Here is a 15,377-nt window from a genome sequence, read left to right as displayed (position 1 = left end):
TTTTCTGAAATAGTCACTGAATCTGGTTACATGGTACACTGGAGTTTGTCAACTCAGGTAGCAAAGTCTTATGAAGACACAGGAAATGTGACCAGCTTTGCCAGTTGGAAGTACTGCTCCCCCTTCCATATCTGGGTGAGGACAGGACAAAGCCAACATGCTGAGGTCAGAATGCGCAAGAACACTCCTCCTGCAGCTGAATCCAGGCCAAGACAATCAAATTGTGGCCCTCTTGTGATTTTCTTAGGAGGATTCAAGTGGAGAAAAGGTCACAAAGTCATCCTTGAAAAACAAGTACAGCAAGCCTGCGCCCTAGAGCAAGGCAGGAGAGCTGTGTCTTCCTCTTCATTTCCTTTTAATGAAAACCAATACAACTTTATTTTTATGTTTCAAGTTGGGGGAAGGACTACCCATAATATCACTATTGCTACCATTTTCATAATATAGTTATCATGTTAGATTAAAAAGCCACTGATCAGCAACCAAAGAGAAAGAAATTCATGAAGCTGTTACTATCATTTCCTTATAACACTTATCAAAGGCACAATTAACCCCAATCCACAGCATGCGGAAGTACTCACTAGATCCTCTGGGAGGGAACAATGATCTGAGGTCTCGGGCTACAAAAGAAAACCAAGTGTTAAATTAGGGTTGCTTATAAAATAGTCTCAGGTATCAATTTATCTTCAATAAGATATCTCTTTTCACCTATCAGGCTGGCAAAGAAAAACATTTTGATGAAACAACGTATAAATGAGAGTGTCTGAAGGCCTGGCTCTGTGGCTCACACCTATAATCCCAGCACTTTGGGAGGTCGAGCAGCACTTTGGGAAGTCAAGGTGGGCGGATCACCTAAGGTCAGGAGTTTGAGACCAGCTTGGCCAAAATAGTGAAACACTGGCTCTACTAAAAATATAACAATTAGCCAGTCATGGTGGCGGGTGCCTGTAATCTCAGCTACTGGAGAGGCTGAGGCAGGAGAATCGCTGGGATCCAGGAAGTGGTGGTTGCAGTGAGCCGAGACTGCACCACTGCGCTCCAGCCTGGGTGACAGAGCAAGACTCCATCTCAGGAAAAAAAAAAAAACAAACTCAGGGTGTGGGGAGACAGGCACTCTCACAAGGACGTTCCTGGTGGAAAATAAAGGCATATAACAATATGAAGGGTGGTGACAAAATACAAACATTTAAAATGCACAATCATCTGACATCATCTTTTATAACTGAAAATACATACGATACATCCAGCAATTCTAACTGGGTTATATTTTCCAGAGAGAGACTCTTGTATATCTGCATCAACAAAAGTATTACAAAGTGTTCAAAGGAGCATTATTTGTACTCAAAAAAAGCTAGAAACTGGCCAGACTCAGTGGCTCATACCTGTAATCCCAGCATTTTGGGAGGTCAAGGCAGGTGGATCGCTTGAGCCTAGGAGTTCAACACCAACCTGGGTAACACAGAAAGACCCCCCCCCCAATCTCTACAAAAATTGCAAAACTCAGCCAGGCTTGGTGGTGTATGCCTGTACTTCCTCGGGAGGCTGAAGTGGAAGGACTGATTGAGGAGTTTGAGGTTGAGGCTGCAGTGAGTTGTAACAGCACCACTGCACTCCACCTGGGTAATGGAGACTTTGTCTCAAAAAAAAGGAAAAAAGCTAGCAAATACCCAAAGGTCATAAACAGTACAATGGACACCCAAATTGTATTACAGTCAAACAATGGCATGTTGCACAGCAATGAAAACAAACTACGACCACACATTACAACATGGACGCATCTGACAATGTTGGGCAAAAGAAGCTAGAACAGGCTGTGTACAGTGACTCATGCCTGTAATCCCAGCACTTTGAGAGGCTGAGGTGGGTGGATCATCTAAGGTCAGGAGTTCGAGACCAGCCTGGCCAACATGGTGAAACCTCGTCTCTACTAAAAACACAAAAATTAGCTGGGCATGGTAGTGCGCACCTGCAATCCCAGCTACTTGGGAGGCTGAGGCAGGAGAATCACTTGATCCTGGGAGAAGGAGGTTGCAGTGACCCAAGATCGCACCACTGCACTCCAGCCTGGGCGACAGATCAAGACTCCGTCTCAAAAACAAAACAAAAAAAGAAGATAGAACAATCACAGTGTAGGATACCATTCATGTAAAACTTAAAAGCAAGCAACAAAACAAAACAAAACAAAACAAAACGATATGATTGTAAGTCAGGAAAGTAGGCAGTTACTCTAGGGCAGCAACGGTTACAGACTGTGATTAAAAGTGACACGGGGCTTGTAAGGGGCTGGTGTGTGTTCAGTTTCTTTCCTGGGAGCCAGCTAAATGGGTACTTGGTGAAAATTCATTGAGCTATGCATTTTGATTTGTGCATTTTCTGTATGTTCTATTTCACTAAGAAAACGTGCCTAAACAAACAAGATTGTCATACCATATGGCCCAGCAGTTCTAGTCCTTGGACTGTATTTCAAAGACACTCCTGTCCTTGTGCCAGGCAAGAATGCTCACAGTAGCATTTGTACTTAACAGCCAAAAACTAGAAACAGCCCTTATATTCATGAACACAAGAATAGATACACCAAGGTAGGTTCACACAATGTAATACTACTCTTTGGTATACACCAAAGTTTTAGGCATCGACATGGATGCATCCCCAAAACCTTAATGTTGAGTGAAAAGAGCAAGTTAAAGAGGAATATAAACAATTGTGATATAATTTGTAACCAGTATAAAAATAGGCAAAACTTATGTTACTTAGGGTTTCAGAAATATGTATTAACTCTATAACAAAAAGCAAAGGAATAAGAAACACAAAATTCAGGGCCGGGCGCGGTGGCTCACATCTGTTATCTCTGCATTTTGGGAGGCTGAGGTGGATGGATCACCTGAGGTCAGAAGTTCAAGACAAGCCTGGCCAACGTGACGAAACCCCGTCTCTACTAAAAATACAAAAAATTAGTCGGGTGTGGTGGCGGGCACCTGTAATCCCAGCTGCTCAGGAGGCTGAGGCGGGAGAATCACATGAACCTGGGAGGCAGAGGCTGCAATGAGCCGAGACTGCGCCACTGCACTCCAGCCTGGGTAACAAGAGCGAAACTCTGTCTCAAAAAAAAACCCCACAAAATTCAGGACACTGTTTACTCCTGTAACAGAAAGAGAGAAAGCATAACAATAACTACTGAGGAGCACACTGGAGGAAGGGACAAAGCCATTGGGAGCGCTCTGTTTCTTCAACTGAGTAGTAGGGAGGTACACCAGTGTTGGCTTTTATTCTTTCCTCCTTACATGCAAATTATAATTCTTTGTGTCTATAACTTATTTCATCTTAAAAGAACAGCATCTACCCTTTGACACAGAAATTTCATTTGTAGGAACTGATCTTACAAATAAATATACTCAAAAATAGCACAGATAGAAAGCTTTTCATTAAAGCACAGTGAGGAACAGTAAACGTTTAAAAGTAACCTAAATGCCCTTCAATAGCACTAAATTAAGCACGGGACGTCTGTTCAGTGGACTACTTATGAGACAGCCATTGAAGAGAAAGAAGGGCTGAGCACAGTGGCTCACACCTGTAATTCCAGCACTTTGGGAGACCAAGCTGGGAGGATCACTTGAGGCCAGGAGTTTGAGACCAGCCTGGGAAACACAGCAAGACCCTGTCACTACAAAAACATTAAAAATTAAAAAAATTTAGCTGTGCATTGTGGTGTGCCTGTGGCGAGAGGCTGAGTCGGGTGAGAATCACTTGAACTCAGGAGTTTGAGGCTGCACTGGGCTAAGAGGATGCCACTGTACTCCAGCCTGAATGACAGAGCGAGACACCATCACTTAAAAAAGAATGAAATAAAAATAAAGAGAAAGAAGAGATCTTTATATACTTATACGAACACATCTTTTAAGACATATTAAATGAGAAAGAGCAAGATCAAAAATGGTATACAGAGTTGTCAACTGTTCTTTTTCATGTTATTCTACAAATAAACCTTCACTGACTTTCTCCTTGACAGCACACCACACTGAAAACCAAAATTACTCAGGGTCAATAAATGTCATTTAAATTGGTATTTCAAAAGTTCAGGTTATGGAGAGCAATCGATTCATACTAGAACAGTAAGATGAAGGGGTCTCAAAGGAGGGTGACTGGGTTGGGGGACAAGATTTGATATTATCCATAGAAGTTGGAATTTAAGGGCTGGGTGTGATGGTTCACATCTGTAATCTCAGCACTTTGGGAGGCCGAGGTGGGCGGATCATGAGGTCAGGAGATTGAGACCATCCTGGCTAACACGGTGAAAACACATCTCTACTAAAAATACAAAAAATTAGCTGGTCGTGGTAGCGGGCACCTGTAGTCCCTGCGCCACCGCACTCCAGCCTGGGTGACAGAGAGAGACTCCATCTCAAAAAAAAAAAAAAAGGTTGGAATTTAAAAAGACTATAAAGGCTTTTACTAAGGTGAGGTGAGAAGAAAAGTAATGTAAGGAATCTGACACCTCTGAGGCCCTCCTGGAAAAAAATGCTTAATGTTAAAATACAGCCAGCCAGGTTTCAAATGAAAATAAAGAACCTGGGATAGAGGGAACTACGGTAAGAGAAATTACAGAGAGTAGTGGATCTACATAAACATATAAGTGAGAGTGAACAATGGAGGGAATACAGTTATAGAAGATAATAAAATCGCCAAGAAAACTAAATAAAAAACAAAACCATAACAAAAATTGGGAGAGAAGAAAAGAAAGTGTTATATATTTTTTCTGATTTCATAACAGGGTGTTGACCAATATCATCTAAAATTGAAACATGAAGTTTTATTTTTTTTTTCAAGTTAGAGTGAGTTCAACTTTTTTACTTCTTGGAAGAGGGTCTCACTGTGTCACCTAGGCTGGAGTGCAGTCGTGCGATCTTGGCTCACTAGAGCCTTGACCTCATGGGCTCAAGGGTTCCTCCCACTTCAGCCTTCCAAGTAGCCGGGGCTACAGGCGTGCATCACCAGGCCCAGGTAATTTCTGTATTCTTTGCAGAGGCAGGGTCTCGTCATGTTGCCCAGGTCAAACTCCTGCCACAGCCTCCCAAAGGGCTGAGATCACAGGCATGAGCCACTGTGCCCAGCTGATTCCCACTTCTTATTCTCATATTTTCTTAACCTTTTAGAGAGTTTTTAGAAACTTATTTCTTGGGATAAAGAAGTATTTTATGTTCAACAATTTCTTATTTCACTTTGGCTTCCTTTTCTTATTTTAAATTGATGTTATATTAAACACAACCAACTTAGAAAAAAGTGTGTGTATAGTACTATTCCTTAACAGGAAGCTATTTGTCAATCAGGCCTTCTCCCTGAATATACACAGAGGTACACTATATAGATACTCTTGAATGAATCTCACTCAATGATGGTTATTTCACAATGATGACTGCATGAATTTTTTCTATCTTTGTTCTTTTCTACATTGCTGGAATTTTTCAATAATGAACATATATCATTTGTCTAAAAGTAAAGTTATTCTACAGAAAACCTTTGAGTTTTCAAAAACTACTTAGAGAAATTGAAAGTGACGACCACCACCCAAGAAAAAATTTAAAAAATAAAAAGCAAGGCATAGTCTGAATTAGTAGAGATAAAGTCAAAGTTGTCCATTCAATTGTCAGCAAGTAAAAGAGACGTCAGATTATGATCACTCCAATTACAGTTTAGTCAAAGCACAGAACAAAATGTAAAAATCACAGCTAGAGTGGCTGGGAGCAGTGGCTCACGCCTGTAATCCCAGCACTTTGGGAGGCCAAGGCAGATAGATCACCTGAGATCAGGAGTTTGAGACCAGCCTGGACAACATAGTGAAACCCCGTCTCCACTAAAAATACAAAAATTGGTTGGGCATGGTGGTGAGCACCTGCAGACCCAGCTACTCAGGAGGCTGACGTGGAAGAATTGCTTGAACCTAGGAGGCGGAGGTTGGAGTAAGCCTAGATGGTGTCACTGCACTCCAGCCTGGGCAACAGAACGAGACTCCTTCTCAAACAAAACCAAACCACAACAACAAAATCACAGCTAGTATTGATTAATGTAATACTATACAAATCATCCAAAATCTTAAAAAATTATCTGAAACAATTTTTAGAATCATCGCATACATAGGCTGACTGAAAATGGCTAAAAAAGTAGAATCTATTAAAACAGTCAGCTCTTTTTGACTGTTGCTTGCCTGAACTCTAAATATTGTAACGAAATGCCACTGAGTCAACTTTTCATTGTCAAGTAATCTGGGACACAGGTAGTTAATTAAGTTTAGTGCAACCAAGACATTGTTCCTGCAAGCTGGACACGCTCCCCTATGCCTCACATGTTCATGGTATTTTCATTGCTCAGTTCCCAGCTCCCAACAGTGCAGCCACACAGCCTGGAAATGAACTGCCCATGCCTTCATGTCAGTTCCCTCCCATTTTTTTTTCTCTTCCTCTTCTCAGAGAGGCCTTTGACTTTCAAAGTTGAGTTCCAGAATCAATCAAGGGCCTCACCCTGGGCAAGACGGCAAAACCCTGTCTCTATTTAAAAAAAACAAAACAACAACAACAAAAAAAAAAATTAGTGAAGCGTGGTGGCATACACTTGTAGTCCCAGCTACTCAGGAGACTACGGTGGCAGAATCACCTGAGCCCAGGAAGTCAAGGCTGCAGTGAACCAGGATTACGCCACTGTACTCTGGCCTGGGTGACAAGAGCGAGACTCTGCCTTACAAAAAAAAAAAAGAAAGAAAAATATCTAGTGCTAAATTGAAAGATTTTGGAAAGGCTCTTACCAATTCCAGGAATCTAATCCCATGCTTAGATCAGTGCTTTCCTTCCCTCACTCTCAAATCACCAACATCAAGAATAAAAGAAGGGATACCAAGATAGAGCCCACCAACATTAAAAGAAGAACAAGGAAACAGTACAAACAACTTTAAATTAAAAATGTGACAACACAGATGAAAAAGACAAACTGCTTGAAAAACACAACCTTCCAAAATGGAAAGAAGTCATAAACCACCTAAATGGCCATATATCTGTTAAAGAAACTGAATTTGTAATTTCTGAACTTTTTACAAAGAAAGCTACTGGCCCAAATTGTTTCATTAGCGAATTCAACCAAACACACAAAAAAGAAGTAATATCAAACTTATACGACAAACAAAATAGAAAAGAGGATATACTGCTCGTTTCACAGGGCCAGCATAACTCTGAGGGCAGAACCCGACAAGGTTATTACAAGAAAGGAAAATAACAAAGTATCCAAGACAAACACAGATGCAAAAATCTTTAACAAAATTCAATCAAATCTGGGAATATATAAAAAGCACAATATATTAAAAACAAGTGGATTTTTTTTTTCCCCAGGAATGCAACATTGATTCAACATTCCCAAATTGGTGTAATTCATTACATTTGCTGACTAAAGAAGAAAAAGCAATGGTCATCATAAAAGATGCAGGAAAACTATTAGCCCACATCTGTTCATCATAAAAAGTTATCAGCAAATTAAGAAGAGGAAAAGAGACTGCTCAATCTCATAAAGAATGTCTACAAAAAGCTATAGCTGACACTGTATATGATACTGAACACATTCCTCCTAAAGTCAGGAACAAGGCAAGGTTGTCCGCTCTCATCACTTCTACAGAACACTATCACTGGCGGTCCTGACCAATGTAATAAGGCAAGAAAAAGGGAAAAAAGACTGAGAAGAGGTTTGTAGACAATCATGATTGTTTGTATGACTGATTTGCAGATAACCCAAAGGAATCTACAAAAAGATCTATGAAACTTGCTAAGTGAAGTTAACAAAGTCTCTGGGTACGAGGCCAATATACAAAAGTCTATTGTATTTCTATATAGTCATAACAGTGCACAACTTGAAAATGGAGTTAAAAACAAATTTTATCAGTCAGATACAGTGGCTCACGCCTATAATCCCAGCACTTTGGGAGGCCGAGGCAGGTAGATCACGAGGTCAGGAGTTCAAGGCCAGCCTTGCCAACACGGGGAAGTCGTCTCTACTAAAATACAAAAAATTAGCCAGGCGTGGTGGTGCATGCCTGTAGTCCCTGCTACTCAGGAGGCTGAGGCAGGAGAATTACTTGAACATGGGAGGCAGAGGTTGCAGTGAGCCAAGATCGTGCCACTGCACTCCAGCCTGGTGACAAAGCAAGACTCCGTTTCAAAAAATAAATAAATAATAAAAAATAAGCCAGGCGCGGTGGCTCACGCCTGTAATCCCAGCACTTTGGAAGCCCAAGGCAGGCAGATCACCTGAGGTCAGGAGTTCGAGACCAGCCTGGCCAACATGGTGAAACCCTGTCTCTACTAAGAATATAAAAAAATTAGCTGGGCATGGTGGTGGGTACCTGTAATCCCAGCTACTCAGGAGGCTGAGGCAGAAGAATTGCTTGAACCCAGGAGACAGTGGTTGCAGTGAGCCAATACGGTGCCACTGCACTTCAGCCTAGATGACAGAGTGAGACTCCGTCCAAAACAAAAAAATCAATCAATTTTATCTACAACTACGGGAAAAAAAATTAAGTATCTAGAAACAAACTGAACAAAGGCATAAAAGATATCCTCAGTGAATATTAGAAAACACTGTTGGAAGACATTAACCTTAAAAAGATGGAGACAAATACCATGCCCATGGGTCAGAAAAGGGGTCAGGAAACATTTTCTGTAAAGGACCAGATAATAAATATTCTGGGCTCTGTCGCAAATGCTATCATTGTAGCATGAAAGCAGCCAATACATAACAATGAGCATGGCTATGTCCCAATTAAAACTTTATTTACAAAACAGGTATGGTGCCAGGAGCAGGAATGAGCATGGCTATGTCCCAATTAAAACCGTATTTACAAAACAGGTGTGGTGCCAGGTGCGGTGGCTCATGCCTGTAATCCCAGCACTTTGGGAGGCTGGGAAGGGAGGATCACTTGAGGCCAAGAGTTCAAGACCAGCCTGGGCAATACAGCAAGACCCTGACACTACAGAAAATTTTAAAAATTAAAAATTAAATAAAATAAACCAAACCCAAGCCCAGCAGAAGAAAGGAAATAACCAAGATCAAAGCAGAACTAAATGAAATTAAAACAAAAAAAAAAAATACAAAAGATAAATGAAACAAAAATCTGGTTCTTTGAAAAGATAAAGTTGATAGACAATTAGCAAGATTAACCAAGAAAAGAAGAGATAAAATCCAAATAACTTCATTATGAAAAAAAGATATTACAATCGACACCACTGAAATACAAAAGATCATTCAAGGCTACTATGAACACCTTTACGCACGTAATCTAGAAAACCTAGAAGACATGGACAAATTCCTGGAAAAAATATAAACCTCCTAGCTTAAATCAGGAGGAACTGGATACCCTGAACAGACCTATAGCAAGCAGCGAGACTGAAATGGTAATTAAAAGATTACCAACAAAAAAAAGTCCAGGACCAGATGGATTCACAGCAGAATTCTACCAGACATTCGAAGAAGAATTGGTACCAATCCTTTTGACACTATTCCACAAGACAGAGAAAGAAGGAACCCTCCCTAATTCATTTTATGAAGCCAGCATCACCCTAATACCAAAACCAGGAAAGGACATAACCAAAAACAAAAACTACAGACCAATATTCCTGATGAACACAGACACTAACAAAATACTAGCTAACGTAGATGCTTAACAACATACTAGCTAACCGGATCCAACAACATATCAAAAAGATAATCCACCATGATCAAGTGGGTTTCATACCAGAGATGCAGGGATGGTTTAACATATGCAAGTCAATAAATGTGATACACCACATAATTAAAAACAAAAATCACATGATCATCTCAACAGATGCAGAAAAAGCACTGGACAAAATCCAGCATCCTTTTATGATTAAAACTCTCAGCAAAATCGGCATACAAGGGACATACTTCAATGTAATAAAAGCCATCTATGACAAACCCAGAGCCAACATAATACTGAATGGGGAAGAGTTGAAAGCATTCCCTCTGAGAACTGGAACAAAACAAGGATGCCCACTCTCACCACTCCTCTTCAACACAGTACTGGAAGTCCTGGCCAGAGCAATCAGACAAGAGAAAGAGATAAAGGGCATCCAAATTGATAAAGAAGAAGTCAAACCGTCACTGTTTGCTGACAATATGATCGTTTACCCCGAAAACCCTAAGGACTCTTCCAGAAGGCTCCTAGAACTGATAAAAGAAGTCAGCAAAGTTTCCAGATACAAGATTAACGTACACAAATCAGTAGCTCTTCTATATACCAATAGCAACCAAGCAGACAGTCAAATCAAGAACTCAACCCCTTTACCAATAGCTGCAAAATAAAATAAAATACTTAGGAATAAACCTAACCAAGGAGTCGAAAGACCTCTACAAAGAAAACTACAAAATACTGCTGGAAGAAATCACAGATGACACAAACAAATGGAAATACATCCCATGCTCATGAATGGTTAGAATCAATGTTGTAAAAATGACCATATTGCCATAAGCAATCTAAAAATTAAAAGTGATCCCCATCAAAATACTACTGTCCTTCATCACAGAATTAGAAAAAATTCTAAAACTCATATGGAACCAAAACAGAGCCCGCATAGCCAAAGCAAGACAAAGCAAAAGAACAAATTCAGAGGCATTGCACTACCTGATTTCAAACTATACTATAAGGCCATAGTCACCAAAACAGCATGGTACTGGTATAAAAACAGGCACACAGACCAGTTAAACAGAACAGAGAACCCAGAAATAAACCCAAATACTTAGAGGCAACTGATCTTCAATAAAGCAAACAAAAACAAAGTGGGGAAAAGACACTCTTTTCAACAAATGGTGCTGGGATAATTGGCTAGCCACATTTAGGAGAATGAAACTGGATCTTCATATCTCACCTTACACAAAAATCAACTCAAGATGGATAAAGGACTTAAATCTAGAACCTGAAACTACACAAATTCTAGAAGACAATACTGGAAAAACCTTTCTAGACACTGGCTTAGGCAAGGATTTCATGACCAAGAACCCAAATGCAAATACAATAAAAACAAAGATAAATAACTGGGACTTTAAAGAGCTTTTGCTAGGCAAAAGGAGCAGTCAGCAGAGTAAACAGACAACCCACAGAGTGGGAGAAAATCTTCACAACCTATACATCTGACAAAGGACTAATACCCAGAATCTACAATGAACTCAAACAAATCATTAAGAAACAAACAAACAGTCCCATCAAAAGTGGGCTAAGGACATGAATAGACAATTCTCAAAGAACATATACAAATGGCCAACAAACATATGAAAAAATCCTCAACATCACTAATGATTGGGGAAATGCAAATAAAAACACAATGTGATAGCCCCTTACTCCCGCAAGAATGGCTATAATCAAAAAATCAAAACACAGTAGACGTTGGCATGGATGCAGTGATCAGGGAACACTTCTATACTGCTCGTGGGAATGTAAACTAGTATAGCCACTATGGAAAACAGTGTGGAGATTCCTTAAAGAACTAAATGTAGAACTACCATTTGATCCAGCAATCTCACTACTGGATATCTATCCAGAGGAAAAGAAGTCATTATACAAAAAACATACTTCCACACGCATGTTTATAGTAGCACAGTTCACAATTGCAAAATTGTGGAACCCACCCAAATGCCCATCAATCAACGAGTGGGATGAAGAAACTGGAGTGTGTGTATATATGTGTATATACATGTAACACTACAAAATGTTGTAGCATGGTACAACCAGGAAAAACATTTGGTAGTTTTGCAAACATTAAACATAAATTTATGATATAATTCACTGATTACCCTCCTTTTTTTCTTTCTTTTTTTTCTTTTTTTTTTTTTTTTTTTTTTTTGAGACGGAGTCTTGCTCTGTCACCCGGGCTGGAGTGCAGTGGCTGGATCTCAGCTCACTGCAAGCTCCGCCTCCCGGGTTTACGCCATTCTCCTGCCTCAGCCTCCTAAGTAGCTGGGACTACAGGCGCCCGCCACCTCGCCCGGCTAGTTTTTTGTATTTTTTAGTAGAGACGGGGTTTCACCGTGTTAGCCAGGATGGTCTCGATCTCCTGACCTCGTGATCCGCCCGTCTCGGCCTCCCAAAGTGCTGGGACTACAGGCTTGAGCCACCGCGCCCGGCCTTCTTTTTTTTTAAATGGAGTTTCACTCTTGTGGCCAAGGCTAGAGTGCAATGGCATGATCTCAGCTCACTGCAACCTCTGCCTCCAGGGTTCAAGTGATTCTCCTACCTTAGCCTCCCGAGTAGCTGAGATTACAAGCACATGCCACCACACCCAGCTAAGTTTTGTATTTTTACTAGAGACAGGGTTTCAACATGTTGGCCAGGCTGGTCTCGAACTCCTGACCTCAGGTGATCCGCCTGCCTCGGACTACCAAAGTGCTGGGATTTCAGGCATGAGCCACCACACCCAGCCACTTCTAATATATTTTTATTAATAAGAAACAAATATGCCAGGCACAGAAAATAAACTGTATAGTTTATTACTAAATATAATAAAATATGTTTATATTTTGAATCCCAGGCTTTTATTGAATTCCAGGCATTATAAAAATATGATGTTTATATTTTGAATCCCAGGTTGAATTTCTCTTATTTGAAATGCTTGGGACCAGAAGCGTTTTGGATTTTGGAATGTTTGCAACATACTTACCGGTTGGGCATCCCTAATCTGAAAATCTGAAATGCTCCAATGAACATTTCCTTTGAGCAGAACCTCTGAGCATCATCTCAGTGCTCAAGAAGTTTCAGATTTTGGAGCATTTCAGATTTTCAGACTAGGGTGCTCAACCTGCACCACAAACCACTCCATTGTATGCGTCAAAAGGGTGAATTGTATAATATGTTAATTTTATCTCAATTTCTAGAAACAAAGTATTTTACTTCCGAGATTAAAACGGTTCTTTAACATACTGCAGGCACCAGTGGCATTTATGTAGATTAACACCTTTAACGCACTAGGCACTAAGTTTTTAAACAGTAAGTAATCACCAAATTTCAAAAAAGGCACATTATAACAACGATGGCTGATTCCTAATTGCCAAGCATATCAATTAATCTTTTCTTCCTCACTAATAGGATCCAGTTTTGTTTACTGTTGCCAACATGCTCAGTTGTAAAATATTTTCTTCCTCTGTCCTCACTGTAGTTAGGGAAGCTGCATTTATGGTATCAACATCATTATATAAAAACGAAACAAACCAAACCTAACAAAAAAATTAAAACCAGAGTAGCTGCATGATCCTGTTCTGGCCAATGAGATATAAATAGAAATCTACTGATGGAACTTTCAGGAAAGTTCCTGTTTCTCCCAATAAAAGAGGGACAGGCTCAGCTGATACAACCCTCTTACCCTTTGACTGTTCACCCTTTTCTGCTTAGGATTTGGACACATGACTGGTGGTCTAGCAACTACCTTGTGGCCTTGAGGATGGAAGTTAGACTACAGGTGCCTGGAGTGGAAACTACAAAGAGATTTCCTTGGGCAAGAAAACCAACCCTGGACAGCCTGTCTTAACTGCTTATAATGACGGAAAAGTAAAATCCTTAATTGGTTAAGTCATTATACTTGGGATTCTACTACATGCATGCAAATACAACCTTGATAGAATGATCAACACAATACATGAAAAACATACACCATTACTATTTGCTGACTACATTAATGTATCAATTAATTCAAAAGCAAAAAGACAGAGAACATACCTTAATAGCAGTATTTGGTTTCATACCACATCGATAAGTCTTGGCTATCTGTGGAGTAAGCTGGATTTCCTTGGTAAGCTGCCTCCATTTTCTACACTCAGGTTTTGTACACTGAACCTAGATGGGAAGTATCAAGTCAAGATGAACAAGTGAGCTAATCTTCAGTTACCATTTCTGTTCTCCACCACCTGGTCATCTTCTCCAACCTGCTAGCAATCCTAAGTATTTTTTCTCCTCCTTGCATCACCACCATCCATATAGTCCACTTTCACCTCATTAGGATAATTTCTGCTTTAATACTTTCTCAGGGTAAGGAAAGTGCCAAGGGGATCTGAGTCTTGTCAGAAAGGTTTTCTAGGCCGGGCGCAGTGGCTCATGCCTGTAATCTCAGCACTTTGGGAGGCCGAGGCGGGCAGATCACAAAGTCAGGAGATCCAGACCATCCTGGCTAACACGGTGAAACCCCGTCTCTACTAAAAATACAAAAAGTTAGCTGGGCGTGGTGGTGAGTGCCTGTAGTCCCAGCTACTCAGGAGGCTGAGGCAGGAGAATGGCGTGAACCCAGGAGGCGGACCCTGCAATGAGCCGAAATCGCACTATTACACTCCAGCCTGGGCGACAGAGCGAGACTCATCTCAAAAAAAAAAGAAAGAAACGTTTTCCAGCTCTAACCTAAAGAAACAATCAGGCCAGGCATGGTGGCTCACACCTGTAATCTCAGCACTTTAGAAGGCTGAGGCGGGCAGACTGCTTAAGCCCAGAAGTTCCAGACTAGCCTGAGCAACATAGTGACACCCCGTCTCTACAAAAAACACAAAAGTAGATGGGTGTGGTGGTTCATGCCTGTAGTCCCAGCTACTCAGGAGACTGAGGTAAGAGGATGGCTTGAGCCTGGGGAGGTCAAGGCTGCAGTGAGCTGAGATTACACCACTGTGCTCCAGCCTGGGCAACAGACTGAGACTCTGTCTCGGAAAAAAAAAAAAGCATAAAATAAACTGAAATTTACTTTCAGTTAGTCAAAAAGTATGCACACGAAATGCAATGTGGTATGCTGCATTGGATCCTAGAACATTAGTGAAGAAACTGATGAAATCCAAATACAATCTACAGTTATTAGTACTATGCCAAAGTTAATTTCTTACTTTGACAAATAATCATGGTATGTAAGACAACAACATTAAGGGAAGCTGTATGAAGGATATATGAAAACTCTCTGTACTATCTTAGCAACTCTGTAAATTTAAAATGATGCCAGGCTTGGTGCAGTGTCTCACGCCTGTACTTTGGGAGGCCAAGGCGGGTGGACCACCTGAGGTCAGGAGTTCAAGACCAGCCTGGCCAACATGGTGAAACTCCATCTCTACTAAAAATATAACAAAAATTAGCTGGGCATGGGGGTGCACACCTGTAATCCCAGCTACTCGGGAGGCTGAGGCGGGAGAATAGCCTGAAGCTGGGAGGTGGAGATTAGCCTGGCCAACATGGTGAAACCCTGTCTCTACTAAAAATATAACAAAAATTAGCCAGGCATGATGGCAGGCACCTGTAATCCTAGCTACTTGGGAGACTGAGGCAGGAGAATCACTTGAACCTGGCAAGCAGAGCTTGCAGTGAGCTGAGATGGTTG

General features: G+C 40.9%; 1 protein-coding gene across 2 annotated transcripts in view; it reads right to left on the bottom strand.

Annotated features, from left to right (window-relative positions):
• KDM1B (lysine (K)-specific demethylase 1B) overlaps positions 1-15,377 on the bottom strand; it is a 68,968-nt gene that overhangs the window by 38,319 nt on the left and 15,272 nt on the right. For both annotated transcript variants that reach the window (XM_011962751.1, XM_011962752.1), the window contains exons 7-8: positions 13,751-13,867; positions 582-620 (exon numbers count right to left, since the gene is read on the bottom strand). In XM_011962751.1, coding sequence (XP_011818141.1) covers positions 582-620; positions 13,751-13,867 — 156 coding nt within the window. The remainder of the gene's footprint in view (positions 1-581; positions 621-13,750; positions 13,868-15,377) is intronic.

The sequence above is a fragment of the Colobus angolensis genome, unplaced genomic scaffold (genome assembly GCF_000951035.1).
Source record: "Colobus angolensis palliatus isolate OR3802 unplaced genomic scaffold, Cang.pa_1.0 Scaffold6, whole genome shotgun sequence".
Classification (NCBI taxonomy): domain Eukaryota; kingdom Metazoa; phylum Chordata; class Mammalia; order Primates; family Cercopithecidae; genus Colobus; species Colobus angolensis.
Note: the sequence above shows the minus strand (reverse complement) of the source record. Positions and strands in the feature narration are given on the sequence as shown.